Source organism: Lepus europaeus, chromosome 3, assembly GCF_033115175.1.
Source record: "Lepus europaeus isolate LE1 chromosome 3, mLepTim1.pri, whole genome shotgun sequence".
NCBI classification, from domain to species: Eukaryota; Metazoa; Chordata; class Mammalia; order Lagomorpha; family Leporidae; genus Lepus; species Lepus europaeus.
Window position 1 is genome coordinate 43,469,681 of NC_084829.1, and position 25,618 is coordinate 43,495,298.

At 58.6% G+C, this 25,618-nt stretch overlaps 4 protein-coding genes across 9 annotated transcripts in view; 2 read left to right on the top strand and 2 right to left on the bottom strand.

The window, feature by feature from the left end:
- TJAP1 (tight junction associated protein 1) overlaps positions 1–9,580 on the top strand; it is a 31,009-nt gene extending 21,429 nt beyond the window's left edge. For 3 of the 5 annotated variants that reach the window (XM_062186167.1, XM_062186170.1, XM_062186169.1), the window contains 7 exons: positions 2,682–2,810; positions 4,239–4,267; positions 5,336–5,497; positions 5,710–5,776; positions 6,746–6,853; positions 6,970–7,053; positions 7,739–9,580. In XM_062186167.1, the coding sequence (XP_062042151.1) occupies positions 2,712–2,810; positions 4,239–4,267; positions 5,336–5,497; positions 5,710–5,776; positions 6,746–6,853; positions 6,970–7,053; positions 7,739–8,833 (1,644 nt within the window). In that variant the 5' untranslated portion in view covers positions 2,682–2,711 and the 3' untranslated portion in view covers positions 8,834–9,580. Of the gene's footprint in view, positions 1–681; positions 890–2,681; positions 2,811–4,238; positions 4,268–5,335; positions 5,498–5,709; positions 5,777–6,745; positions 6,854–6,969; positions 7,054–7,738 lie in introns of those variants that run through there. The other 2 variants (XM_062186171.1, XM_062186168.1) reach the window with 2 other exon arrangements.
- Positions 9,581–9,667: 87 nt separating this feature from the next.
- LRRC73 (leucine rich repeat containing 73) lies at positions 9,668–12,888 on the bottom strand. Its single transcript, XM_062186173.1, has 6 exons — positions 12,595–12,888; positions 11,902–12,062; positions 11,473–11,595; positions 11,079–11,179; positions 10,385–10,607; positions 9,668–10,267 (listed from the first exon to the last, which is right to left on the bottom strand). The coding sequence occupies exons 1-6, from the start codon at positions 12,864–12,866 to the stop codon at positions 10,197–10,199; spliced, it is 951 nt and encodes a 316-aa protein (XP_062042157.1). The 5' UTR covers positions 12,867–12,888; the 3' UTR covers positions 9,668–10,196.
- Positions 12,889–14,764: 1,876 nt separating this feature from the next.
- YIPF3 (Yip1 domain family member 3) lies at positions 14,765–21,535 on the bottom strand. Of its 2 annotated transcripts, none has more exons than XM_062186177.1 (9): positions 21,317–21,535; positions 20,585–20,782; positions 20,306–20,412; positions 17,541–17,586; positions 17,335–17,427; positions 17,050–17,181; positions 16,760–16,873; positions 16,445–16,568; positions 14,765–16,349 (listed from the first exon to the last, which is right to left on the bottom strand). In XM_062186177.1, the coding sequence occupies exons 1-9, from the start codon at positions 21,395–21,397 to the stop codon at positions 16,216–16,218; spliced, it is 1,029 nt and encodes a 342-aa protein (XP_062042161.1). In that variant the 5' UTR covers positions 21,398–21,535; the 3' UTR covers positions 14,765–16,215. The 2 variants fall into 2 exon arrangements, with proteins under 2 accessions (XP_062042161.1, XP_062042162.1); XM_062186178.1 differs by lacking the exon at positions 21,317–21,535 and adding an exon at positions 21,098–21,197.
- Positions 21,536–21,665: 130 nt separating this feature from the next.
- Positions 21,666–25,499, top strand: POLR1C (RNA polymerase I and III subunit C). Its single transcript, XM_062186176.1, has 9 exons — positions 21,666–21,774; positions 21,888–21,959; positions 23,155–23,262; positions 23,465–23,597; positions 24,166–24,285; positions 24,368–24,520; positions 24,675–24,824; positions 24,937–25,053; positions 25,201–25,499. The coding sequence occupies exons 1-9, from the start codon at positions 21,706–21,708 to the stop codon at positions 25,317–25,319; spliced, it is 1,041 nt and encodes a 346-aa protein (XP_062042160.1). The 5' UTR covers positions 21,666–21,705; the 3' UTR covers positions 25,320–25,499.
- The last annotated feature ends 119 nt before the right edge of the window (positions 25,500–25,618 follow it).

Sequence of the window (25,618 nt, forward strand, 5' to 3'; positions counted from 1 at the left end):
ACATTCGTAAACCCTTATGTTTTGGTTATGATTTTCTTAAGTTGAGGTTTATTGAACATTTTCTGAGTAAGGAGCACCTAGTGTTTTGCATAGTGCTTACATGAACCCTATGAAACTGGTGCCATTCTTATCCCCAGTTTAAAGTTGAGGAAAATGATGCATAGAGAGGCCTTTTAAGCCTGCAGAGGAGCATGAGGGCGCTCTGTAGCCTCCCTGCCCTGCTCCTGGAGCACAGTCCCTGCTGCCTGGGGCCCTGTGTCTCCCACCCTTCAGTTCCCCCGCTGAACCCATGCCCTTCCCTTGGCCAGGACCGCTACACATGAATGTCAAGGCCCTCTAATGGCCTAGCAATTGCCCAGGCTTCTCTGCGGTGGCTCCTACGTATGTCCCCTTTTATCATCCTTTTTCCTTTTTTTTTAGTTCAAAGGCCTTTTTGTTTGTTTATTTGTTTTTCATTGTTGTAGATGCACTTTCATTTGAGGTCATCACCTGTCAAAATTTCATTGTATAAGTTTATGTATTGCTACTGTCTTTTTTAAAAAAATATTTATTAATTTGAAATGCAGAGTTACAGAGAGGCAAAGGCAGAGAGAGAGAGAGAGAATGAGAGAGAGAATGAATCTTCCATCTGCTGGTTCACTTCCCAGATGGCCACAATGGCCAGAGCTGTGCTGATCCAAAGCCAGGAGCCAGGAGCTTCTTCCAGGTCTCCCACATGGGTGCAGGGGCCCAAGGACTTGGGCCATCTTCTACTGCTGTCCCAGGCGATAGCAGAGAGCTGAATGGGAAATGGAGCAGCTGGGACTGGAACTGGCACCCATATGGGATGTTGGCACCTCAGGTGGCAGCTTTACCGCTACTGTACGGTGCCAGCCCCTACAGTCTTAAGGTAATCATAAGCCTTGATCATAATTTCTTGAGTTAAATGGTGTATAATTTTGTACAGAATTCCCTAAGTTATTCGATCTCTGAGCAGTAAGTGTCTGCCAGGTATAGACGTTGCCTAAAGGACAGCATGAATGCTATGGATTCTGTGTGAATAGTGTCAGCTAATTCAGAGAGCATGGATAAAGGAAGGAAAAGGCACAAGGCTAAATATGTCCTCTGAGTCGATGACTTCTGTAAAATAATTAACTCCAGTAAGAGAAAACGATGTTTCCCTGACACCGTGGGTAACCACCTAGCATCAGCCCTTTGCTGCTTCAGTGATCCCCCAAACTGACCCCTCTGGAATAATGAGAAACGTGTTCCTGATCTTCAGGTACTCCAAGGCATCTCCAGTGGATCAAGAACAAACACCACCTTTGTAACCTTGACCCTATCATCAGTCATAAGGATACAGAGCAGTGGGGAACACAGGAAGGGTGACTCACTCTCCACTGCTGGCACCCACGTGTAGGGGTGATGGAGACACAGATGTCAGACAAAGGCAGTGCACTCCCAGTCACTATCTGAATGTGCATCCAACCAAGTGGACAAAGATCACTGAAGGGGAACACTTTTGCAAATTTGGACAACTGTGGAGAGGCACACCAAAGCTGCTTCAAGCTATATAAATGAGGAGAAAAGGGGCCCGCGCTGTGGCGCAGTAGGTTAATCCTCTGCCTGCGGCGCCGGCATCCCATATGGGTGCCACTTCTAGTCCTGGCTGCTCCTCTTCCCACCCAGCTCTCTGCTACGGCCTGAGAAAGCAGTAGAGGATGGCCCAAGTCCTTGGGCCCCTGCGCCTGGAGGAGGCTCTTGGCTCCTGGCTCCAGAGGTTGTAGCCATTTGGGGAGTGAACCAACAGAAGGAAGACCTTCCTTTCTGTCTCTCTGTCTATAACTCTATCTCTTAAACAAAAACAAAAACAAAAACAAAACAAAAAAAAAAAAAAACTTAAAAAAAAACGAGAAAGATAAAAGTAATACAACAGATATTTAAAAAATTTTATTGTCATGCCTCCCCTCCTACCTGCCCAGAACAAAACACACCCTTCACCAGATGGGATCTCCTGTCGAGGTCTGGAGTTCCTTGAGTCCATGGATGTCCCCAAAAGTTCTTGGGTGACATTATATGTAATATCTGTAGAATATTCTTGATAAGCCCTCCAAACAACAGAAGGTAGTCTGGGGTGCACTGTAGAATTATTTTTCGATTTGTTCAAGTTCAGTTCTCAGGGACATCCCAAATTATTCAGTTGGCACCTTTGGCTTACCTTCATTTGTCTGCAGCTACTGAGAATTCTCCATAGCCATCAAATATAACTTTGGAGGTTCAAAAGCATGGCAGCTGCCTTGGCTCAGTTCCGGTGAGGATCTCCTGGTGCTGGGACGCGCCTCTCAGCGCTGTCAGCACTGAGGCTGGGCTGGGAATGGAACAAGACAAAGGAAACCCACCTGGAGACCAAATAAGCCGAATGATGGGCAAAGCGAGGTTCCCTCAAGAAACTGCAGAAGACAACGCCAGAGCTGTTCTTCTCTTGACATCTTCCACGTTATCCCCCACCCACCCCAGCCCATGTGAGAATTAGTTTCTTTCCTCTGGGCTGTGTAGAGCTCTTGGCGTCTATCCTTTGCTGTAGCACTTAGAACATACTCTGTCTCATCGTCTATCTGCTTGTATGTGTTTCTCTTCTCCCCATGCATCCAAAGGCCTTTTGACCACATCTCTGAGTTTCCTCCCTTCTTGCTTCCCTCTAGCAGGTGGTGGAGGACCCCTGACCTCCCAGAATGACCAGTGCGGCCCCTGCTAAGAAACCCTACCGGAAGGCACCACCGGAACATCGGGAGCTGCGGCTGGACGTTCCTGGAGCCCGCCTTGAGCAGGAGGTCAGCAAGGCTGGTCTCCCTGTCCTGGCTGGCAGAGGCTGGGCATCTGGCTGACTTTCCCCACCTGAGCTGGCTCCTGAGTTAGAGTGAGAGGCGGCGTTGTTGATGACAGGCCTGTCTCCCAGCTGCAGCAGTGCTGGTGGGGGCAAAGGAGGCTCCTGGGGACCATCTGTGAGTGAGTGTCCATGCAGGAGCCCCAGGGTCTTTGTGGCTCAGCAGCCCTCCCGCCTGAGGAGTCTTGACCTGCTGCCCTCTGTAGCTAGAGTCATTCGACCTGTGTCCCCACTGGAGGCTGTCAGGTGGCGGCGCTCTGACCGCTTCCCAGCAGACCAGCTGCTCTTTCTGTCCCCAGGAAGTCTGCCCTTCCTCCAGCTGTGCTTTGTCTGGCTAACATGGGTTACACGTGTACGCCCACCAGCACCTGGGGAGGGGCCCAGCCCGGCTCTCAGGCGGCCTGCATTCAGCTGCCGGGCACACCACACACTGGCTCTCCTCATTCAGGGGCAGTGGGTGTTGCCCTGGGTGCCCCACCCTGCTGCTGTGCGTGGAGCGCATCTCAGGAACTTAGAAGGCAGTCAGCAGATGCTGAGCATCAGGCACACTGTGGCTCCTACGGTCAGCCTCGGGCAGCAGGACCATGTCTTGCCCATTTCAGTTCAGGGAACATGAAGTGAAAATGCCAGCTTGTGCTGGAAGCTACGTTATGGGCATTCCCCGTGTTTGTGAGGGAACTGAGGCTCTGGGTGGTTAAGGACATGTGACAGTACTTGCTGGAACTGGGTCTTACCCAGTTGTCAGTGGCTCCAGAGTCTGTGGTCTGGGGCCCTGAGCGCCCCATCTGGAGTAAGGCTCCTTAACGCATCTCTGGTTGTGGCAGGCTGCTCCGCTTGTGGCTCACAGCTCCAACTGTGGGGCCTAGAGCAACAGAGCGGCTTGGGGAGGATGGGACAGGCTGTTAAAAGCAAGACGGGACATCTGACTCCTCTCGGGCAGGGTTGGCCCAGGAGACTCCTACCGATGCACTTGTTCTCCTGGCTTTGTCTTCCCCCGGGGGCCTGCAGGGCTGTGGCAGAACACTTCTATCTAAGCTCTGATTGCCTCTGCCAGGCCTGTGTGGAGACAGAGTGTACAGGGAGCCCAGTGGACAGCTAAGAGGCTCCCTGGGAGAGGTGGCTCGGGTACCAGGATCAGTTTGATAATGGCTTCAGGATCAGGGGTGAAGTTTGGGAGGGGCTCTTGAATCCTGCGGTTGGTTGGTGTGGGAGAGTGATCTCGGTTGACTGGGCATTGTTGGATTGCCTCCATCCCTCTCCTCTATGAGTCTTTGGGCTTCAGGCATGACCCTTCCCCAGGGCTCTTTGGAGGGTGGGCCCGTTGGGAGGCCAGTGGTCCAGAGGTGAGCCTCAAGCTTCTGTCCTCTTTCCCTAGGAGCCCCTGTCTGACGCGGAGAGGATGAAGTGAGTATCTCGCCTGAGCTGCTGCCCCGGCTCAGCTCTGTCCCTCTGAGCCCCAGGCTAGGCTAGTGATACAAGTGGCTTTTCCTAGCTTAGGCAGAGGTAAAGGTTGGGATGAGGGGTTTAGGGACTCTGGGAAGAGTCTTGATGTTGTGGCTGTTCTTTCTGGAAAAGGGGGTTTTATTGTTTGATGGCCTTCAAGAGAATGCTGGAATCGGGAGGTGGTGGCTCTGAGGGGCCTGCTCTTGCCAGGGGACCCCTTCCCAGCTTCTGACTCCAGAGAGAACTCAGGGGCCCTCCTTTACCAGCTGCCTGCCTTAGTCCTTTCTGTCAGCCATGTGAGGCCTCTGGAGAGGAGGGCAGGGCTGGGCTGGATTTCCAAGAGATTAATAATGGAGAGGCCTAGTTGTACAAGGGGGAAACTGGACCTGGGGGCTTGCTGGCTGGCTGGGGCTGTAACAAGAGACAGTCTGAGAGTCGGACCCTCCTCAAGTTCTGTCTTGCCATTGTTTGGTGATGGTGGGGGGAGGTTGGCCTCTCCCCTGCCATTTTCTCTGTCTCCTCTACCCTCTGATCCAGACTGTATTCTCAGGGCCTGCAGGCCTATAGAAGATGCTGCCCTGGCCTCAGGCCAAGGCTCCAGGAATCTCCTGCCCCCAGTTGCCTGTCCTCATGTCATCCTGAGCCCAGCCTACAGCTCTAGGGCTGGCCATCTTTTTTTCTTTCTCTCTGTCTCTCTTAAGATTTATCTGTTGGAGAGGGAGGGAGAGACAGAGTGAGATCTTCCATGCACTGGTTCACTCCCCACATGGCTGCAATAGTCAGAGCTGGGCTAGCCCGAAGCCAGGAGCCAGGAACTCCCTGCTGGTCTCCCACATGGGTGACAAGGGCTCAAGTTCTTGAGTGATCCTCTGCTGCCTTCTTCTTCGGCGCAGAAGCCTGGAGCTAGGTTGGAAGCAGAGCAGCCGGAACTCGGATCTGCACTCTGATAATGGGATGTGACTGGCTGCACCACGTGGGCCCTGGCCCTTCCATCTCTGATGCCCTGTGCTCTTGACCCCACCTTGCCAGGCTCTTGCAGCAGGAGAATGAAGAGCTTCGCCGACGTCTGGCCTCGGCCACCAGACGCACTGAAGCCCTGGAGCGTGAGCTGGAAATCGGGCAGGACTGCCTGGAGCTGGAGTTGGGCCAGAGCCGCGAGGAGCTTGACAAGTTTAAGGACAAGTTCCGCAGGTGTGGGAATGGGGGGCCAGACACGCACACGCAGGCATCTCCCCACTGATGGGAGGCTAGCTGGAGGCGGCCGCGGAGGTCATGTGATGCTGATTAGAAGATGGAAGCTGTGGGAGGAGAATGACTTGTCCGCCATTCTGGATGGAGGAGGGGCTGAGTGGGGCCTGCAGAACAGGACCTTGACCTGAGGGTCTGCCCGTGTCCCTCATCAGGCTGCAGAACAGCTACACGGCTTCCCAGCGAACCAACCAGGAGCTGGAGGACAAGCTGCACGCGCTGGTAACCCGTCCGGGAGGGCAGTCTGGCTGCACCGTGCGCACAGCATAGCTGGGCTAGGACTCCGGGCACGCCATTCTGCCTTGGCTTGGGGGAGGGGAGGGGAGGGGCAGTGGCGGGCAGGGACCGCAGTGTGCTGTGCGAGTCAGGACTGTCTTACGCTCACACTGTTTTTCTTTTCTCCTCGTCTCCCCCACGCTGCCACCGTCGCTGCTGCACTCTCCTCTCAGGCCTCTCTCAGCCACAGCTGGATTTTTGCAGTTGCGTCTGAGTTTGTGTGTTTCTCCTTCGTCCTGGCCTCCTCCCCAGCTGAGATCCGGGATGGCAGGGGTCCCCGCTGTTTCCCTGTCCCCTTTAAGTCCCCGCTGTTTCCCTGTCCCCCTTAAGTACACTTCCTCCTCTCTTCTTCCCTGTGTGAGGCCCGTCCAGTAGTCAGTGCCTCCCTCCTGGGAGAGAGCTGGGGCGCCCGCTCTTGGCTCTGCCAGAGGTACTGATTGATGTCACCACGGAACACGCACCGCTCCTTGCCTGCGGTGGCAGACAGCCCAGGCTGTCCTGGGGGAGGGGTGGCTGGAGATCAGAGGCTACTTTTGAACCTGTAGCTCCCTCCTGCTCAGAGAGATAATCTCACAGGCGCCCCGGCTGCCGCCCGGCCCCACTGCCTCCTCCCTCTTCCCAGCCTGATCCTGGAAACAGCTGCACACAGGGGCTTCAGTCCCCTGGCTGCCCTCAAAGGACGGGCAGCCCTTACACTGCGTCCGTCCTGGGCCCAGGCGGCAGTAGGTCATCCTCAGCTGGCCGGAGAGCAGAAGTGCCCGGTCTCCTTCTGTCTTGTCCATCGTTTGTCTCTGTTCTGTCCGCCTTGGCTGCCCTAGCACCTGTGGCCTCGTGTCTCCTGGGCTGGGAGGAGGCAGAGGGGGAGGAAGGGCTGGCTGGGATGTGGGCCCATTTTACCACCAGTGTGTGCCACAGATCAAGAAGGCTGAGATGGATAGGAAGACGCTGGACTGGGAGATCGTGGAGCTGACCAACAAGCTGCTAGATGCCAAGAACACCATCAACAAGCTGGAGGAACTCAACGTACGTGCCCCTCCCCCACCCAGGGCCTTCCTCGCCCGTGGCTGGCTTTGTCCTGGCGCAGCCCTGTTGACCTGGGCAGGGCCAGGCTTGGCTCTGACCCGAGTCTGCACCTGCAGGAGCGGTACCGACTGGACTGCAACCTGGCTGTGCAGCTCCTCAAGTGCAACAAGTCCCACTTCCGCAACCACAAGTTTGCTGATGTGAGTAGAACACGCGCCCCTGACGCCATGCTTGCCATGGCAGGCCTCCTCCACCTTCCTCTCCGCACCTCTTTGTCCTCCTGCCTGAAAGAGCTCACTTCCACTTTGTCTTCCTCTTCCTCCATATCTCCTCTCAAGCCAGTGAACTCTGCTGCTGGCCCGTGGTCTGTGTGCTGTCAGGGACCCGTCACTAGTGCTGGGGCCTGGCCCTGTTGGTACTTCTGTAACAGATGGGACCCCTTGCAGGAGGGAGAGTGTGGCCAGAGCATTGAGAAAGGATTAGGGCCACCTGATCCCGTCACCCCAAGGGGCACACTTTGGACCCCCCAGAGCCTCAGGCCCAAAGTCAGTGTGGCTTGCAGGAGGAGAAGCGTTTTGCCAGCCACTCGTCGTTACAGATTCTCTAACTCAGCCTGGTTTGGACAGAGGCTGCCTAGGAGGTGGAGGTAGAAGCCTGAGGGCACACAGGCCTCGGCGGCACATCCAGGTTCAGAGGCTGCTTGTTAGTGAGAGCCTCGTGCTGTGTTGCCCCGGCTGAGCCTCTTGACGGGTTGCAGTGAGGTTGTCCACGGGCTTGCTGTGAGAACAGAGCGAGCGAAGTGCTGCTCGGACGCGTTGCCTTGACTCGGACTCTGGCTGGCTGGGATCACTGATGGCTCTTCTTCTTCCTGCTCCCCTGCCTCAGTTGCCCTGTGAGCTCCAGGACATGGTTCGGAAACATCTGCACAGTGGTCAGGAGGCTCCCAGCCCGGGCCCTGCTCCCAGCCCGGCCCCAGGGGCCGTGGTGCCTACGTCGGTCATTGCACGGGTGTTGGAGAAGCCAGAGTCTCTACTGCTCAATTCAGCCCAGTCTGGCAGCGCTGGGCGCCCCTTGGCCGAGGACGTCTTTGTGCACGTGGACATGAGTGGGGGTGCCTCGGGTGATCCGGCCAGTCCCGCCCCTGGCAGCCCCACCCCCCAACCCAATGGGGAGTGCCGCTCCCTGGGTACTATGGGGGGTTCCCCAGAAGAGGAGCTGCCCCCACCAGCTTTTGAGAAGCTGAGCCCATATCCTACCCCTTCTCCACCACACCCGCTGTACCCTGGCCGCAGAGTGATAGAGTTCTCTGAGGATAAGGTTCGCATCCCCCGCAACAGCCCCCTGCCCAACTGCACCTACGCTACCCGCCAGGCCATTTCGTTGAGCCTGGTGGAGGAAGGCGGTGAGCGGGCCCGCCGCAGCCCCGCGCCCAGCACCCCCGCCTCAGCCCAGGCCTCACCGCAGCACCAGCCGGGCCCAGCCCCCCCAGCTCTCAGCGCCCCAGGCAGCGCTGCCAGCTCTGAGGAGGACCTGCTGGCCAGCTGGCGCCGGGCATTTGTGGACCGCACCCCGCCCCCTGCTGCTGCAGCCCAGCGCACAGCCTTCGGTCGGGACGCGCTCCCTGAGCTGCAGCGCCATTTTGCCCTTAGCCCTGCCGACGGAGATGAGGTGCTTCACGCACCCTCTCCACCCGACGAGAGTGGGCTTTTGCTGACCACAGAACGTGACTCTGGCTTTCCCCTGGAGGAGGAAGAGGAGGAGCTGAACCTGCCCATCAGCCCTGAGGAAGAGCGCCAGAGCCTACTGCCCGGTGATAGGGACACTGAGGAGGGGCCTGGCGCCTGCCAAACTGAGGGCAGGGCCTGGCCTCTCCCCAGCTCCAGCCGCCCCCAGCGCAGCCCCAAGAGGATGGGGGTGCACCACCTGCACCGCAAGGACAGCCTGACCCAGGCCCAGGAGCAGGGCAACCTCCTCAACTAGGGCCCTGCTGGCCTTCCGGTCCCTGCTACACTGCGGCTGCGCGAGGAGGCCCTGGGCCCTCGCAGCTCGGGTCCCCAGCCCAAGCCCCGGAACTCCTCCCTCTCCAGACCTGCACAGCCCTGTGGCCTGTGTGGGTGGGGTCAGGTGGAGGCCGGACCAAGCCTTTAGCTGCACTGACTGGCACCAGCTTGCCTCATCCGTGGTTTTTTCCTTGCCTTTCTGGAACATTTATTCTCCAAAGGTAACACGCGGTTGTTCGCAAGCCCTTTCTGCCCCTCGGCGCACCCCAGGTTACGCCACTCTGGGAGACGGGGGGCCTTCATCAGTGTTCACCCTCCATCCTCCCTTCATGACCATGAGCTTTGGTTTTGGGGGTGTCATTGGGGTTATTAACCTCTGATTTCCGTTTTCTGCCTGTCTCCCTCTCCCCTAAATCCTGCTCCAGGGGCCTGGCCTGGCTGGCTTGGGGACGAGGGAGGGACTGACTCAGGGCTCCCCTCAGCTGCTTCCCTCCCCACTCTGGAAGGCAGGGTGGGGCTCAGGGGCCCCCAGCTAGGCCCTGGGTGAGGCCTGGCCCCCTCCCAACCTTGGCTCTAGACTGTTACTCCCAGCTTTGGGAAATTTTCATGTGGATGACTATTTTAAAATCAAATAAAACTATTTTGCTGGTATTGCCTAATTCATCCTATAGGCCTTCCCTCTCCACCCTTCTCCCCATTCCTGAGTGTTGCTAGTCCTTGACTTGCTCTGGGCTTCGCTGGTGGCTCTGTGTTGCCCAGCTCTTCCTTGGGCTGACCTGGGCCTGTAGAATCAGGCAGCGGGAGGAGGGACACCGCAAGTAATCTTGGGGCCCCACGAGGCTCCCATTGGTGGTGGGGTCCAGTCCAGCTTTGAGGGTGAGCTCTTTAGTTACCTGTGTAAGGTGTTGTCCCAGCACCCCAGGTTTACACCTGGGTCAGGTTTATTTGAGAGAGAGGGACCCCTACCGGCTGCCTGGAGCTTGGGCTGTGGGATGATACTGCTCTCTAGTGGTACTCAGTGGTAGTTCCAGTTCCTCCCCAGCTGCCGCTCCCAGGGACCACAGTCACACAGCCGGTTGTAGAGTTCATAAAATCTCTTCCGAGCCAGCGGGTTGCAGCCACAGCTGCCAAGTCCAGAGGCATTGCCCTGGGTTCAAGTGTGCCCCCTCCTCCAGGGCTATCTTGTCCAGTCACAGCTTCCAGAGCTGTCCCCCCCACCCCAACACTGCTGGGAGCTGCCAGAGCCCCAGGCACCCCCTCCCTCTAGGGCCTGAGCCTGATATCTGGGGCCAGGTGCTGGGGAGACAGACAACTGTAATGGTGTGCAGAAGTCCACGTGAAAGTCACATCTCCGTCTCAGCCAACAGACTGTCCCCTAGTCCTGACGTCATTAGCACCATCTGAGAGCTGGGATCTGTGGGAGGGCAGAAAAGTAGTAAGGCCGTGTTCGTTCCTCACTGGGGACCCCAATTAGGTGAGAGCCGGCCCTGGGTTCCCACCCCCACCATCCTTCCCAGGCCTGGGTTCTTACCGCTGGGGCACATCCAGGAGTTGCCGCCCGCCCGATGGGCAGCAGGCTCCCGCCCTCTCTCCCATTCCTGGGTGTCGCCAGACCCTCCTGCCACTTCCTCCTCTTCCTCCCCCTCAGAGAGGAGGTCACAGATCTGCTGCTGGAGCTCTGGGCTAATGCTGTTCTCAGCCAACACCAGGCTCCGCAGCGCCGTGGGGTAATTTTCTACCATGTCCAGCAGGGTCTGCGGCAAGGAAGAGAATGGAAAAGGATGAGTACAGTTAAGGTGGGTCTCCCACCCCGGTGGCCACCTCTGGGGAGTGTTCACAGATAGCTCCCGGATCCGCCCCAAAACAGGGCAGGCTCTGTGGCTCCCAAGTGGGTGCCGATTCAATTCCAGGCTGCTCCACTTCCGATCCAGCTCCCTGCTAATGCGCCTGGGAAAGCAGCGGAGGATGGCTCAAGGGCTTGAGCCCTTGCAAGCATGTGGGAGAACTGGAAGAAGCTCCTGGCTTTGGACTGGCCTAGCTCCAGCCATTGTGGCTGTTTGGGGGAGTGAACCAGCGGATGGAAGACCTCTCTTTGTCTCTCTGCTCTATGTCCCTTTTTCTCTCTCTACCTCTCTCTCTCTCTGTGTCCCTCCTTCTATATCTCTCTGTAACTCTGCCTTTTAAGTAAATAAATAAATCTTAAAACAAAACATGACACTTCTCACCTGAGCTGATTGGTTGGTGAGCCCTGTGCCCTCCAAGTCTAGGACCTCCAGGGTGCGGCTTGAGGCCACAGCTACAGCCAGCATCCCTGCCACGTGGTCCCCTGGGGAGACAGCACACATGCACATACTCAGGCCTGTGTCGGCCCCTCCTGGAGAGTTTTCCCATTGCCCAAAGCCTTAGCACCCTCCCTCTGGCCAGGAGAGGGCAGCACTGCTATCAGTGCGGGAGGGGGCAAAGCAAGGCCAGCCCAGAGGTGGTGACAGATCCTCCACACAGGACAGCTTCTCTGCTACCTCCTAGACCCCTGCCTTCCCTCCCCGCTGGTGGAGGTTCCCATGGCAACTCATGGTCCCAGGTCCTTGGATAGGGCAAGGGGGCGCTCTTGAGCCTCACCCAGCGGGTTGTAGTCCAGATTGAGGACGCGGACCTGGGAGCTGTGGGCCACGGCAATGGCGAGGCGGCTCCAGCCCTTCGGGGTGATGCCAGGGTTGGCGCTCAGCGTTAGCTCCTTCAGGCCTGGGCAGCAGCAGAACAGGGAGCCAAGATGGGGAGGGTCAGGCCTCTCCCCCACCCCATGTCTCCGGGCGTCCCTAGTGGCGGGGAGACCGCCTACCCCAGCACACAGAGCTCCAGAGCCAATTAGGACCCATGCCTCCCCTTCCTGTCCCCACCTGGATTCCTGTCTCCACCTTGCTCAGCCCCTAGGCCTTCCCCTTCTTGACCCTGACAGCGCTCAGCTCTGGGCCCCGCCCCTCACCCCCGCGGCACTCAGCTTCTCGCCGAGGCCACACCAGCCCAGGCCCTAAGCAGAGCCCTGCTCACCAGACTTGGCCCCGTCTGGAGGGAGGAGGCCGCAGATGAGGTTGATGGCTTCATCACCCAGCATGCAGTCCCCCAGGTCCAGAGCCACCAAGGCCGGGTGGAGGGCCAGGGCAGGGTTCAGCAAGGCCAGCCCGGCGTCTGTGAGGGGGCTCCCATGCAGGCTGGGGGTGAGGCGAGAGGGGGAGTCAGTGCGGTCACGAACCCCATCTGTACGGGGAGGGGGCGCCTGGGGGGCGGGAGGGCGCTCAGTCACAGCACCTGAGAGAGGCCTGGGAGGGGAGGATGAGCACTCCAGATTCTCAGAAATACAGGCAGAAGGGGAATTTGGTTTCTTTTCTGGGGCAGGAACCGGCGGGATCCAGGCCACTGCGCGGGGAGGGGCTGGGAAGGGGCGTGGGCGCGGTGGGCTGGAATTCTTTGGCAGGCAGAAGGTCGGGGCGGGCTGCGGTCTCCACCGGGGTGCACCTGCTATACCTTCTCGGGGAATGCGAGTGATTAGGTGGGGAGGGACGACGTGCCCTGCGTCCCATCCCGTGTGGACAGTCCGGGGACCAGGCGCGTGCTTGGAGGGCTTCGGGCAGGCAAGGACAGAGGGAAAGGGGTGTGCGCAGGTGTGCGGAGGCACGGGAGGTGGCGGGGGAGTGGGTGGAGGGGGCCGGTGCTCGGGACCTCCTTGCGAGGGGGCGCACTCACAAGAGGGACTGGATGGAGCGGTTGGTCCGCAGCGCCTCCGCCAGCTGCTTGATGCGGCTGGGGCTGGACACGACGCCCAGGTTAAGGTTGAGCTGCGCCAGGGACGTGGCCCCCGCCAGCGCCCGGCAGATGCGGCCGAAGTCGCGGTCGCAGAGGCGGCAGCCGCGCAGGGAGAGCAGGCGCACGGCGTTGTCGCGCAGGCCACGGCAGATGTCTCGCACCTCGGCGCCAGACAGAGGTTCCCCCGAAATCTGAATGGAGCTGGGCAGCATCGTGCCCGGGGCCGGGGTCGGGGTCGCGGTCCCGGAGGCCGAGGCTGCGGCGGCGGCGGAGGCGGCGGCGGAGGCGGAGAAGAGCGCCGGGGCCGCGGCCGGAGCCCAAGCCTGCCGGGGTGCGGAGGCGCCGAGATCGCAGACCGGGCTGAGGCCGAGCGGCGCCGGGGCTGCAGCGGACCGTGCTGTCCGTGTCTGGGCTGCGGGTGGGGACACGCGATCCCGCTTGTCCTCGTCCCTCGCCGGTGCGGCGGCCGCTCACGCGCGTCGGCTTGACACGTGAAGGACCGGTCCTCCCTCGTAGGCAGAACCCGCTTCTTGCCCCTCTCCGGCTCGGCTCCCCCTGCCGCCCCAGGGGCCCGGCCCCACGACTTGCAGGACCGCCAGGAGCTGGCAGGCCGGCGGCGGCGGGAGGCAGCTCGGGCCTCAGCCCCTGCGCCCGAGCAGGCGGCGGGTTCCCATGGCAACGTCCGCGTCACCGCGCACGCCCCGCCCCTGCGTGGCCGAGGGGGGGCCCACGAGGTGCGCGCGCGCGCGCGCGCGGCATGCGTGATCCGGACAGGTAGCCGGGCGTGGGGACACTGCGCCCCCGGGCGTGGGGACACGCCGCAGCTGGGGAGACGAGCAGGACGCGCGGCGGCGAGGCGGGCCTGAGGGAGGCGGGGGGAGGCACGTCGTGTGGAGATGGCGTGTGGCAGTCGCCGGTTCTTTGCCTCTTCTCGGGTTGCCCCCCATTTCTAAGGTCCAGACCCCTGACCTTAGAGTCCCCCCCACCCCCGTCGCTGAGGCCCCGCCCCCTGTGACGGGCGGCGCAGCGTGCGCGGGGATTCCGCTCGCGAGAACTTCCCCGCCTGCTGCTGGACAACATGGCAGCCTCGCAGAGGCTCGGGGCGACCGCTGGGCTGAGCGGGCCCGAGCTGCCAGGAATACGGGGCCGCGCCCTCCACTCGGCGGGGTCCCTGGGGCGATGAGGCTCAGGTGGATGCGGTCTGCCTCACCCGCAGGGCACTGCCGACACCCCGGGGGCCAGGCTCAGAGACCCGAGCAGCCGTGGGTTCCTTGTGAAGTGGACTGAAGCACAGCTCAGAGATTTTGTCCACTGGCCACAGCAGCAGAGGCCTCATTCGTAAAACACAGGGCCAATACAGGACACCTCGGTTAGGTTCCCTGAGTGGGAGGGAAACAAGCTGCTGACCACACCTCCAGAGTAATGAGGTGTTTTTTGTTTTAATCTTATTCGAACGGTAGACTTAGAGGGAGACACAGAGACAGGAATCGTACATCTGCTGGTTCACTTCCCAAATGCCTGCAGTAGTCAGTGGGTGGGCCAGGAGTCAGGAACCCCACCCTGGTCTCCCATGGGGTGGCAGGGGCCCAAGCACTCGGGCCATCTTCCACAGCCTTCTGATCTTTTTTTTTTTTTTTTTTTTAAAGATGATTTATTTATTTGAAAGGCAGAGTTATGCAGAGGCAGAGAGAGAGGTCTTCCATCCACTGGTTCACTCCCCAAATGGCTGCAACGGCCAGAGCCGAGTCAATCTGAAGCCAGGAGCCAGGAGCTTCTTCCAGGTCTCCCATGCGGGTGCAGTAGCCCAAGGACTTGGGCCATCCTCTACTGCTTTCCCGGGCCATAGCAGAGTGCTGGATTGCAAGTGGAGCAGCCGGGACTCAAACTGACACCCGTATGGGATGGCAGCACTGCAGGCACTGGCTTCACCCTCTGCATCACAGTGCTGACCCCTTCTGACCTTCTGAGGCGCGTCAGCTGCACCGGAAGCAGAGTAGCCAGGATTCCAACTCCACCAGGCACTGTGTTGATGGAATGCCTGTGTCGCAAGCAGGGGACTGCGCCACAACGCGGGCACCCAGAGGATTGAGTCACATTAAGTACCATGGAATCAAAGGCCCTATTCCATTTTTCTTTTTATTTTTGACAGGCAGAGTTAGACAGTGAGAGAGAGGTCTTCCTTCTGTTGGTTCACTCCCCAAATGGCTGCTACGGCCAGCGCTGAGCTGATCTGAAGCCAGGAGCCAGGTGCTTATCCTGGTCTCCCATGCGGGTGCAGGGCCCAAGCACTTGGGCCATCCTCCACTGCCTTCCCGGGCCACAGCAGAGAGCTGGACTGGAAGAGGAGCATCTGGGACTAGAACCTGGTGCCCATATGGGATGCCGACGCCGCAGGTGGAGGATTAACCAAGTGAGCCACGGCACCGGCCAGCCATTTTTTTCTTTATAAAAAGATTTGAAAGGCAGTGACAGAGATCTCCCATCCACCAGTTCACTCCCCAAATGGCCTTGGCAGACGGGCCGGGCCAGGCTGCAGCCATGAGCCGGAACTCCATCGGGTTGCCCCGCGAGGGTGGCAGGAACTGCGGTACTTGAGCCGTCATCTGCTGCTTCCCAGGCGCATTAGCAGTGCATGGGCCCAGAAGCGGAGCAGCCTGCACCTGAACCGTGGCACTCTGCCACAGGATGCAGCCTCTCGAGCCTTCCTCATTCCATTAATCACCTGAATTAATAAGCGGAGATTAAAAGCGTGGTGGCCATTTTTGTAAATAAACAGCAATCTCGAAAAAGGACAAGACAGCTACTGCAGGGAGCTGGGCCCAGTACAACCGAGGCAAAGCTGTTTGGCTTCAACTGTGAACTCTGGAGGAAAAGCAGCCCCGCAATGGCCCAGGTGGAGAAGCTCCTAATCACGTAGATCTAGTCTGGAAGGTTTTGTCCAGCGGTCACTGTGCCATTGGCTTCTCAGGAGTGTTGAGCTGACGGAAGCAGGGTGCGCTGCGGCGTTAGCGTGGCAGTTCCTGGATGTGAGACTCCCCTCCTGTGACACAGACCTGGTAGCCCCTGCCCTCCAGGCCACGTTCCATGTCCTGTCTCTGCATTCCATGGAGTCTGGCCTGTCCCACCGTCAGCCCGCCTAAATCAGAGTATAAGGAAGGAACACGTGACACGACCACTGGCCACGGAAGAAGTGCCAGGTACACAGGAAGCGGTCTGAGGGTGGGCCCCTGGAATGGGGCTGCAGTTCCAGACCTCACGCAGTGTTTTAATCACCGAGTCTATATTTAGCACGACACTGGGAGAGAGAGGAGGAAGGGGTGGGTGGTGAGAGGGCCTCAGAGGAGCTGGGCCACTTTCTGCACCGGCTGCAGAACCTTGCAGTCCTGGCCGGAAGTTCCTGGTCTTGTGGCCTTCGGAAGCCCTGCCAGGCGTCACGGAGGTGCTGAAGCAGCTACAGTGTGGTGGCGGTGCCGGCCCCATCAGAGAGACGTCACCAGGGCTGTCGTTCAGTCCTCCACTCCACAGCTGGAGGAGCCTGCCAGCCACGGAGTCCAGCTGGGCTCACTGGGACTGCAGAGTCACGGCCACAGCCTTGACTGTGGCGTTGAGCACGGCGGCAGGCAGCGCGGCGGGGACGTCCCTGGGGACTCTCTGCATGGGCGGGACGTTGGGGCCCTCCAGCGTGTCCAGGATCCCTGAAAGGATGGGGGGGGGGGGAGCGGGGGTCGGCTGGGCCCTCCCTGGGCCGCCGTGCTGCCGCTCTCCCGCCGCGGGCTCCCCTGCCACTCACCTTCCACCACCTTGTGGTAGGCAAAATGCAGATAGAGCAGGAAGAGCATGTGCAGGGCGGCCAGGGTGCCGCAGAGCAGCAGCCGCTGGGTGGGACCGACGGTTCGTGACACCAGCACCGCCACCTGGGGCCGCAGGAATACAGCGCAGAGCCTGGTTCCAAAGTGAGGGTGGAGAGACCGCCCTCCCACCCAGGGCAGATGGCTCCTTGAGCCCTCCCCTCCCGTTTAGAGCCCTCTGTGGGGTGGACAGCTCTGGGCTGTCAGCCGCAACTCCCTGGGAGGATGGCCCGCCCCTAGACCATGGCCCAGCTCACCATGCGCAGGGTGGACAGCCCGCCCACCAGCAGCCAGAAGAGGTAGAAGAGGGCGTGCAGGTGGATGTTGTAGGTGATGAACAGGACAATGCAGTGCCCGAAGAGGCCATAGCCCTGGGAAGGATGGGGGGGGGGGCTCACTCAGCCAGGCCGGCCTCTGGCCCCTTGGGGGACCCGGGAATGAACGGGTCATTGGTCCACTCCTCGCACTCCAGGTCCTGGGGCCCCAGGAAAGATGCAGCCCAAGCTTTTAAGACCACCCTTGTGCACCACCCGGCCCGGCTCCTTACCAGCAGGGCCAGCATCTGCAGCATGGTGATCTGGGCGTTGCACAGGTAGGCGAGGAAATAAATGAAAGACGAGACGCCTAGCCAGTAGCCGAAGCAGGTGCCAATGGCAGTGCCCATCAGGGTGCCCTCCCGCTGCGGGGCAAAGGCTCTCCTTAGTCCTGGGAGGCCTCTGATCTGAGCCTCACCCATTTCCTCCACAGGGACTGCCCCCGCCTCACTCCATCATCTCCTCGGGCGACTTGCAACCCACCTCCCCCGCAACCTCCCCGCCTCCATCCGGCTTACGATAATGGTGTCGGATGTCTTCATTCCATGCAGGAGGATGGCAACCAGTGTGAAGACCAGCATGAGAGGGCCATAGAGCTCACCTGCGATTTTCTGTCAACACACCGGCTCACTCAGGCTGGAGGCTACGCTCCTCTGTGTATGCTAGCCCCCGCCCCCGCCCCAGTGCCGCCCCCAACACTCAGGAACATGCCGGCCCCACTCACCTGGGGGAAGTTGACCATCTTGATAGGGATCATGGACTCCAGGAGCCTGGGAGAGGAGAGAGAGGAGAGGACAGCTGAGGCAGCGCTAGGCTACGAGGCTCACGGCCTGAACCTTAGTCCTCTCTCTCTCTAACTCCAGGGGCTGGGGCCTGGCCCAGAGGGCATGCTGGGTGACGGGGAGAAAAGGGGCACAAAGACAGGGAACGAGGAAATTACTTTCTTGCCCCTAAAACTACTTCCACGAAGGACGGCCCTCTAAAACGAAGCAGCCAGAGTAGCAGCTGTACGAGAACTGAGTGCAGCCGGACCTTGGGAGAGGGCCTGCCCATCTGTCTGCCCGACCTGCTCTCTGTAAGAGACAGGCAAAACACGGCAGGGAGCGCCTGGGGTTCAGTGCTGACGACGCAGCCCGGGACAGGGTAAGAAGAACCCGCGGGCCTCCTGCTGTTGCCTCTTCCTGCTTACCGCTCAGCCGACACTGTGCAGCTTTTTTAAAAATATTTATTTTATTTTGAAAGGCAGAATTACAGAGAGAGAGAGACAGACAGACAGAGATCTTCCATCCTCTGGTTCACTCCCCAAATGGCCACAACAGCTGGGGGTGGGCCAAACCGAAGCCAGGAGGCAGGAGCTTCATCCAGGTTTCCCACGTGGATGCAGGGGCCCAAGCACATGGGCCATCTCCCACTGCTTTCCCAAGTGCATCAGCAGGGAGCTGGATCAGAAGTGGAGCAGCCGGACTCAAACTGGTGCCCATAAGGAATGCTGGTGTTGCAGGCAGTGGCTTTACCTGCTACGCCACAATGCTGGCCCCATGAGCATCTTTTTGAAAAATATATTTGAAGTGGTATCAAAATTCCATACAGAAGGAATAAAAGTCCCTGTGACTGTCCTAAGTGGCTGGCTAACAATACTTCGGATTTTAGCTATATTTTTCTTCCTCTGGGAAACCTGCCCTGTCCGAAGCAGTAGCTGACGCTGGCCCAGGTGTCCCCCGTCCCGTGGGCCCCACGGAAGCTCAGGAGACTGTGCTGCAACCATACGCAAAGGCAAGGCTGCCAACCATCCTCACCACGGAAGCAGAGGGCATCAGCAGTGTCTGACACAGAGCGAATGTTAGTAAGCACTTGCCGAGTGATTCTATTTAATAAGCACTGCTTCAACTAAAAGATGAACAAGGAATCACGCCACGATTCAGTCTAGTATTTGACTATGCCCTGATGTTCTGGTTCCGAGACTGTTCTGGTTTCAGGGATAAAAAGATGAACAAGGAAGGGGGCCAGTGTTTGGCACACCAGGTTAAGTGCTGCTTGTAACACTGGCATTCCACATCAGAGTGCCAGTTCCTGTCCTGCTTGCTCCACTTCTTTTCTTTTTTTTTTTTCTTTTTTATTTTTTTTATTTTTGACAGGCAGAGTGGACAGTGAGAGAGAGAGAGAGACAGAGAGAAAGGTCTTCCTTTGCCGTTGGTTCACCCTCTAATGGCCGCCGCGGTAGCGCGCTGTGGCCGGCGCACCGCGCTGTTCCGATGGCAGGAGCCAGGTGCTTCTCCTGGTCTCCCATGGGGTGCAGGGCCCAAGCACTTGGGCCATCCTCCACTGCACTCCCTGGCCACAGCAGAGAGCTGGCCTGGAAGAGGGGCAACCGGGACAGAATCCGGCGCCCCAACCGGGACTAGAACCCGGTGTGCCGGTGCCGCAAGGCGGAGGATTAGCCTATTGAGCCGTGGCGCCGGCCCTAAATGTCACTCTTACATTACATCAAACACTGTTTGGGTGCATGTTAAGAGGCATACTTTTTTTTGGTAAAACTCAATATAGGAGCTGTGTCTATAATTAAAAGTGAAACATTTGGCTTTTTTTTTTTTTTTTTGACAGACAGAGTTAGACAGTGAGAGAAAGAGAGAAAAAGGTCTTCCTTCCGTTGGTTCACCCCCCCAAATGGCCGCCATGACTGGCATGCTGCACCAATCCGAAGCCAGGAGCCAGGTGCTTCTCCTGGTCTCCCATGGGGTGCAGGACCCAAACACTTGGGCCATCCTCCACTGCACTCTCTGGCCACAGCAGAGAGCTGGCCTGGAAGAGGGGCAACCGGGACAGGATCGGTGCCCCGACCGGGACTAGAACCCGGTGTGCCGGCGCCGCAAGGCGGAGGATTAGCCTGTTGAGCCACGGCGCCGGCCTGCTTGCTCCACTTCTGACCCCGCTTCCTGCTAATGTGCCTGGGAGGCAGTGGAAGACGGCCCTACTGCTGGGGTGCCTACAAGGGAAACCCAGATGGAGTCACACTGGCTCTTGGCTAAAGAGCAGTGGCCCAGCTCTGGCTACTGCAGCCGTTTAGGGAGTGAACCAGCAGATAGAAGATTTCTCTGTCCTGTCACTCTTTCAAATAAATAAATAAATAAATCTTAAAAAAAAAAAAAACCCGCAGTGAAGGGTATGATTACCCAGTAAAATCATTAAGACTGTGACTTAATAAAGTAAAACAAACAAGATGAACGAGACGGAGCCTGGGGAGACAGACGTGGAAGAAGAGAGCGTAGCAGTGCTGAACTGCTGCTTCCTGGGAGAAAATGCACCCTGAGTGAACAAGGCGGCTGGGGCTCAGAAACGCACAGCAAAGGAGGCGACGCTTGAGCTCCACTTTGGAGGAAAAGGAGTAGCAACGAATTGGTGCCCTGTGCAGGGAGGAGGGGTGAGGGCGTCAGGAAGGACAGCAGAGCCCAGGGCTGGGTGAGGGACCGGGGCTCAGGAGGTGAGCCTCACCTGCTGCGCACCTGGGCAGGCTCCACATCGAAGTAGGGTCTCAGGATGTCGATGTTGGCATACAAACTGAAGGCTCTGGAAGCTTGCCTCTTCCCGGCCTGCCACATCTGAGCGGAGATGCGGGGATGGCCCGTGAGGCTCCTGGCCCCGGGTCCTGCTCCCTATCTTCTGTCGGGGTTCTACTGGGCTCCAACTGGGGCAGCCTGAGGTCAAGCTCACCCACACCGACTCCAGATCGCGCAGGCATCCTGCACTTGCCAAGGATTCAGCCCCGCTTACCTGGTCAGCCACCTGCCGGCTCAGCTGCCCCTTAAAGCCCTTCATGCCCAGGAACTCCCCATCCTCCTCTTCCGCAGCGGCCGCGTCGGCGTCCACTTCTTCCTCGCGCAGGCGCTGGTGCAGCTCACCCATGTCCTCGAAGCTGGAGCCCGAGGTGTCATCCATGTTCTCCATATCAATCACGGCCGAGCCCCCACCCTGCGAAGGCAATGCCTCCTACAGTGCAGGCCTTTCTGGTCCCTGCTCCGCTGCTGGGGCCGCGGCTCCAAATCCCCGCACATCAGGCCACTGTCACCCCTCACTTTCTCTCAGAACCCCTGGCTGCTGGTTCTGGCGCTCTCCTCTAGCCCGGGAAGCCACCTACTTGTCTTCCGCTCACGCCTTTTCTCTACCTTCCCCATCAAAGGCCCCGAAGGTTTGCAAGGCCCAAGCAAGACCATGCACACAAGATGTTTCTGGCGAGTGCCAGCGAATCCCGCCCACTGCCCCGCGCCACGCTTGACCCCGACTGACCTCCTCATCTGTCCCGAGAGCAAGAGTACTCTCTTCCTAACGCCTCGGGCGGGCCCAGAGACCCGAGGCCCTCCGGCCGGCACTAGCTTCACTGACTTTCCCGTGCACGAAGACCCAAAGGGGAGAGGACTGTTGCAAATGGAGGAGGCTTGCGGGCCCCGAGGGAGGCTTCCCCAGAGGCGTCGGGGTGGCCGGCAGCCGAAGCGCTGGGGCCATTACCTGGATGTTTTCTTCGAACCCGCCCCATTCCGGGCCGGCCCCGTTTCGAGCGCCGCCGGCCGGCGCCGCCGTGGCTGCCATGTCCCTGGAGGGCTCCCGTCCCTGAAGCCAGCGCTAGCCCCGCGCGCGGAGGAAGAGGGGGCAGACGTGGGCCTGAGGCAGGGAGACGTCCAGGGCCGAGGACAGGCGCCACCAGCCGGAACGCAAAAAAGAGAAACCCGGATGTTTGGCCCAGACAGACTCCCGGAAGCTGGGGACGTGGACGGAGGCGGGGCAACGTCTCGCGATACGTCGGGCTCCGGGAGGCGGCGCGTTGCCACGGCGACGGAGGAAGGCCGCTAGAACGCACGCGCAGGCGTGAGGCCTTCGTCTCGTGGGGGAGGTCGAAGATGGCGGCGGCTCAGGCCGTGGAAGAAATGCGGAGCCGCGTGGTTTTAGGGGAGTTCGGAGTTCGCAATGTAAGCCTTGTGGCCTTGAGTTCAGGAGGAAGTATGAGAGGCACGGGTCGGGATCAAAGTGAGGGCGGGCTTGGCTTCGCTGCCTCTTCACGGACGGACCCGTATCTCTTTAGGTTCATACCACTGACTTCCCCGGGAACTATTCCGGTTATGATGATGCCTGGGATCAGGACCGCTTCGAGAAGGTGCGTGGGGCCGGAGTGTGATCGGGGCAGCCCGGGCGTCCGAGCTGCTCCCAGGGGTCTCTCACTTGGCAAAACCATTTGCTCAGCATCCGACCGTGTGCTGGGCGCTCCTTGCAAACCGGGCTCTGCCTTGTTCTGCAGTCGAGCCGTTCAGTCCTGTACTGGTCATTCTAGCTGGACGCGGTGACGGCGGCTGAGAGCGGGGGTGGGGCACCCCTCAGAGACCGTCTAGACTGGGGCAGAATCATAGGATTCCCCGAAGGAAGTGACATCTCAGTTGAGCCCTGAACGGCGAGTGAAGGTCGAGGAGGGAGTAGTAAGCGAGCTAACTTGTAAAGACGGGTGGGCTTGTCCCTGGAATGTCCGAACCGCTCATTATTGCTGGAATGTTACACCGGCCTGACAGCAGGCACTGGAGGTGATCGGAGCGTCTGAAGGGTCCTTGAGCAGGCGTGACCAGGTGATCCGGTTTGCAGCCTTGGTGTTTGAGGAGGAGGAGAAGGGGCGGGCAGGTCGCTAGGCAGTGCTGGGGGACGGAGCCAGGAGTGCTTTGGTGAGAGCCGTCAGGGCTTTTTGGCTGTGGGAACTCATCTGATGGATGGCGGTGCCTGGGCAGTGGGAACGATGACCCATTCGGTTCCCCGCGGTGTGGAGGAGCTAGCAGCCCAGGAGAACGTTCGACAGAATGTGGGGAGTTGTCCTGAGTAGTTGCTAAAGCCTTGAGTGTGGTTGATGTCACTTTGGAGAGAGACAAGAAGCTGGGGACCGGTAACACCTAGGTGGTGGGTGGAAGGAAGGAGACGGAGATGGAACTCCTCAGACGGTGGACTGGAGCTCAGACACGGAGGAGATCGAGTTTGAGAAGGAGTTTTTTTTTTTTTTTTTTAATTCAATGCCAAATGCAACATTAGTAAGAAAAGAACTGAGTCCTGTCAGCTGGGCTAAGCTGTATAGGAGTTTCTGCTCTTCATGGAACAGTTTCTGGCTCAAGCCATATTGCATAGGATTTTCAATTAGTGGCATACAAAACCAGGGGCATTGTCCAAGAAACTAACAGAGGAAGAAAACATCTAATGAGGCTTTGCTGGGCGGAGGAAGGCGTCTGGGTGAGCGGGGATGTTCCGTGTCAAGGGGGAGCTGTAGCGAGGTCACACCAAGAGCAGGCTCCATCCACTTGTTTTTCCTTTGCCTCTAGAACTTCCGCGTGGATGTGGTTCACATGGATGAAAACTCGCTGGAGTTTGACATGGTGGGAATTGATGCGGCCATCGCCAATGCTTTCCGACGAATTCTGCTGGCGGAGGTATCAGCAGGTGATGGCTGGAAGTGTGCCATCACCTCATCTGTCAATGTCTCAAGTTGTCTCCCCCCCAGCCCCCTCTCGATCTTGTGGAGTGTTTTTGCTTCTTCACGTTTTTATGAGGCATTCTTCTAGGAGTTGTCCGTCTCAGGCGGTGGGGAGTCTGCCGGGTTTTTATAGACGGGTAATCCTGGTCTCTGGGTAGGTGCCCACAATGGCTGTGGAGAAGGTGCTGGTGTACAACAACACATCCATCGTGCAGGATGAGATCCTGGCTCACCGCCTGGGGCTCATTCCCATTCATGCTGATCCTCGACTGTTTGAATATCGGAACCAAGGTGAGGGCCTGCGAGATGAAGCTGTGGGGCAAGTGGAGCAGCTTTCTTTTTCTTTTTCTTTTTTTTTTGACAGGCAGAGTGGACAGTGAGACAGAGAGAAAGGTCTTCCTTTTGCCGTTGGTTCACCCTCCAATGGCCACCACAGCCAGCGCGCTGCAGCTGGCACACCGCGCTGACCCAAAGGCAGGAGCCAGGTGCTTCTCCTGGTCTCCCATGGGGTGCAGGGCCCAAGCACTTGGGCCATCCTCCACTGCACTCCTGGGCCACAGCAGAGAGCTGGCCTGGAAGAGGGGCAACCGGGACAGAATCCGGCGCCCCAACCGGGACTGGAACCCGGTGTGCCGGCGCCACTAAGCGGAGGATTAGCCTGTTGAGCCACGGTGCCAGCCTGCAGCTTTCTTTCTTAGTGGATTCTGGGACCAGCTGCCTGGGTTTGAATCCTGGGTTGACTGTGTGGCCTTGGGCAAGTTACTCATCATTTGTGGACAAGATGAGCAGCACATGGGTAGCGTTCGGCAGTGTCTGATGCTCACTGCTGCTGTAAGGGCCGCCTCTTCCCTTTGTGCAGGGGACGACGAGGGCACAGAGATAGACACTCTGCAGTTTCGGCTGCAGGTCAGGTGTACTCGGAACCCCCACGCTGCTAAAGATTCCTCTGACCCCAATGAGCTCTACGTGAATCACAAAGGTTAGTGGGTGAGGAGGGAGGCCTGGCCGCTGGCTGTGGGGGCGTCTCGGGGCTGCGGCCCTCTGACTTGTCTTCCCCCCAGTGTACACCAGGCACATGACGTGGGTTCCCCTGGGGAACCAGGCTGACCTCTTCCCGGAGGGCACTATCCGGCCGGTGCACGATGATATCCTCATTGCCCAGCTGCGACCTGGCCAAGAGATTGACCTGCTCATGCACTGTGTCAAGGGCATCGGTGAGACCCGTGGGCCGCCTCGCGTGCAGGGCGTAGCTTAGTTGCCGCAGGAATCCAGCGATGCTCCTGACCGGCAGAAGGCGCTGGGCTTGGGCTTTCACGCTCAGTGGCTCGGGAGAGGATTCCCCCAGGCTGATCTCTCCGTTCCCTGCAGGCAAGGACCACGCCAAGTTCTCACCAGTGGCGACAGCCAGTTACAGGCTCCTGCCAGACATTACCCTGCTTGCGCCCATAGAAGGGGAAGCAGCTGAGGAGCTGAGCCAGTGCTTCTCACCAGGTGTCATTGAGGTCCAGGAAGTCCAAGGTATGGCATCAGGGATGGTGTTCAGGTCAGGCCGTATGGTCTACTTTTGTAAAAGTAGCATAGGCATAACCATTTTGGGCTTTGAGACAAAGTATAACATGGTTTTCATTAGGTAAAAAGGTGGCCAGAGTTGCCAATCCCCGGCTAGATACCTTCAGCAGGGAAATCTTCCGGAATGAGAAACTGAAGAAGCTTGTCCGGCTTGCCCGGGTTCGAGATCATTATATCTGTGAGTATGAGGTGCTGAGGGGATGAGTGTACGTACAGGGCGCGAGGAGGGGGTGGCTGTGCCCTTTGGTGCTGTAGTTTCCTTTTCGAGTCCAGATGTGGAATTCAGCAAGCCTTGCCTAAGGTAAAGCATCTCTTTTGTCCCCAGTCTCTGTTGAGTCCACGGGGGTACTGCCACCAGATGTGCTGGTGAGTGAAGCCATCAAGGTCTTGATGGGGAAGTGCCGGCGGTTCCTGGACGAACTAGACGCGGTTCAGATGGACTGAAGTCTGCACTGGAGCTCCCGGGATGGCTGGGCTTGGCTGCTGGTGAGCCAAGCTGAAGGTTCTGGGTTCTGACCTACCTGCCCCTATAGGACTGCTGCACCCAGTATGACCAGGGTCCTGAGTTTTCTGGGACAATTCCAGCTTTATTTTCAATGAATACATTTTGTTAAATATATCACAAAGTGAGACTTTTATGCCTTTGTAAGGCCTGGATGTAAATAAATTTATGTCCAAACAGATAAATTCTTGAGAGACTTTTTGAGTTTTGATCTAAAATTATGGAATCTCACCTTGGACCA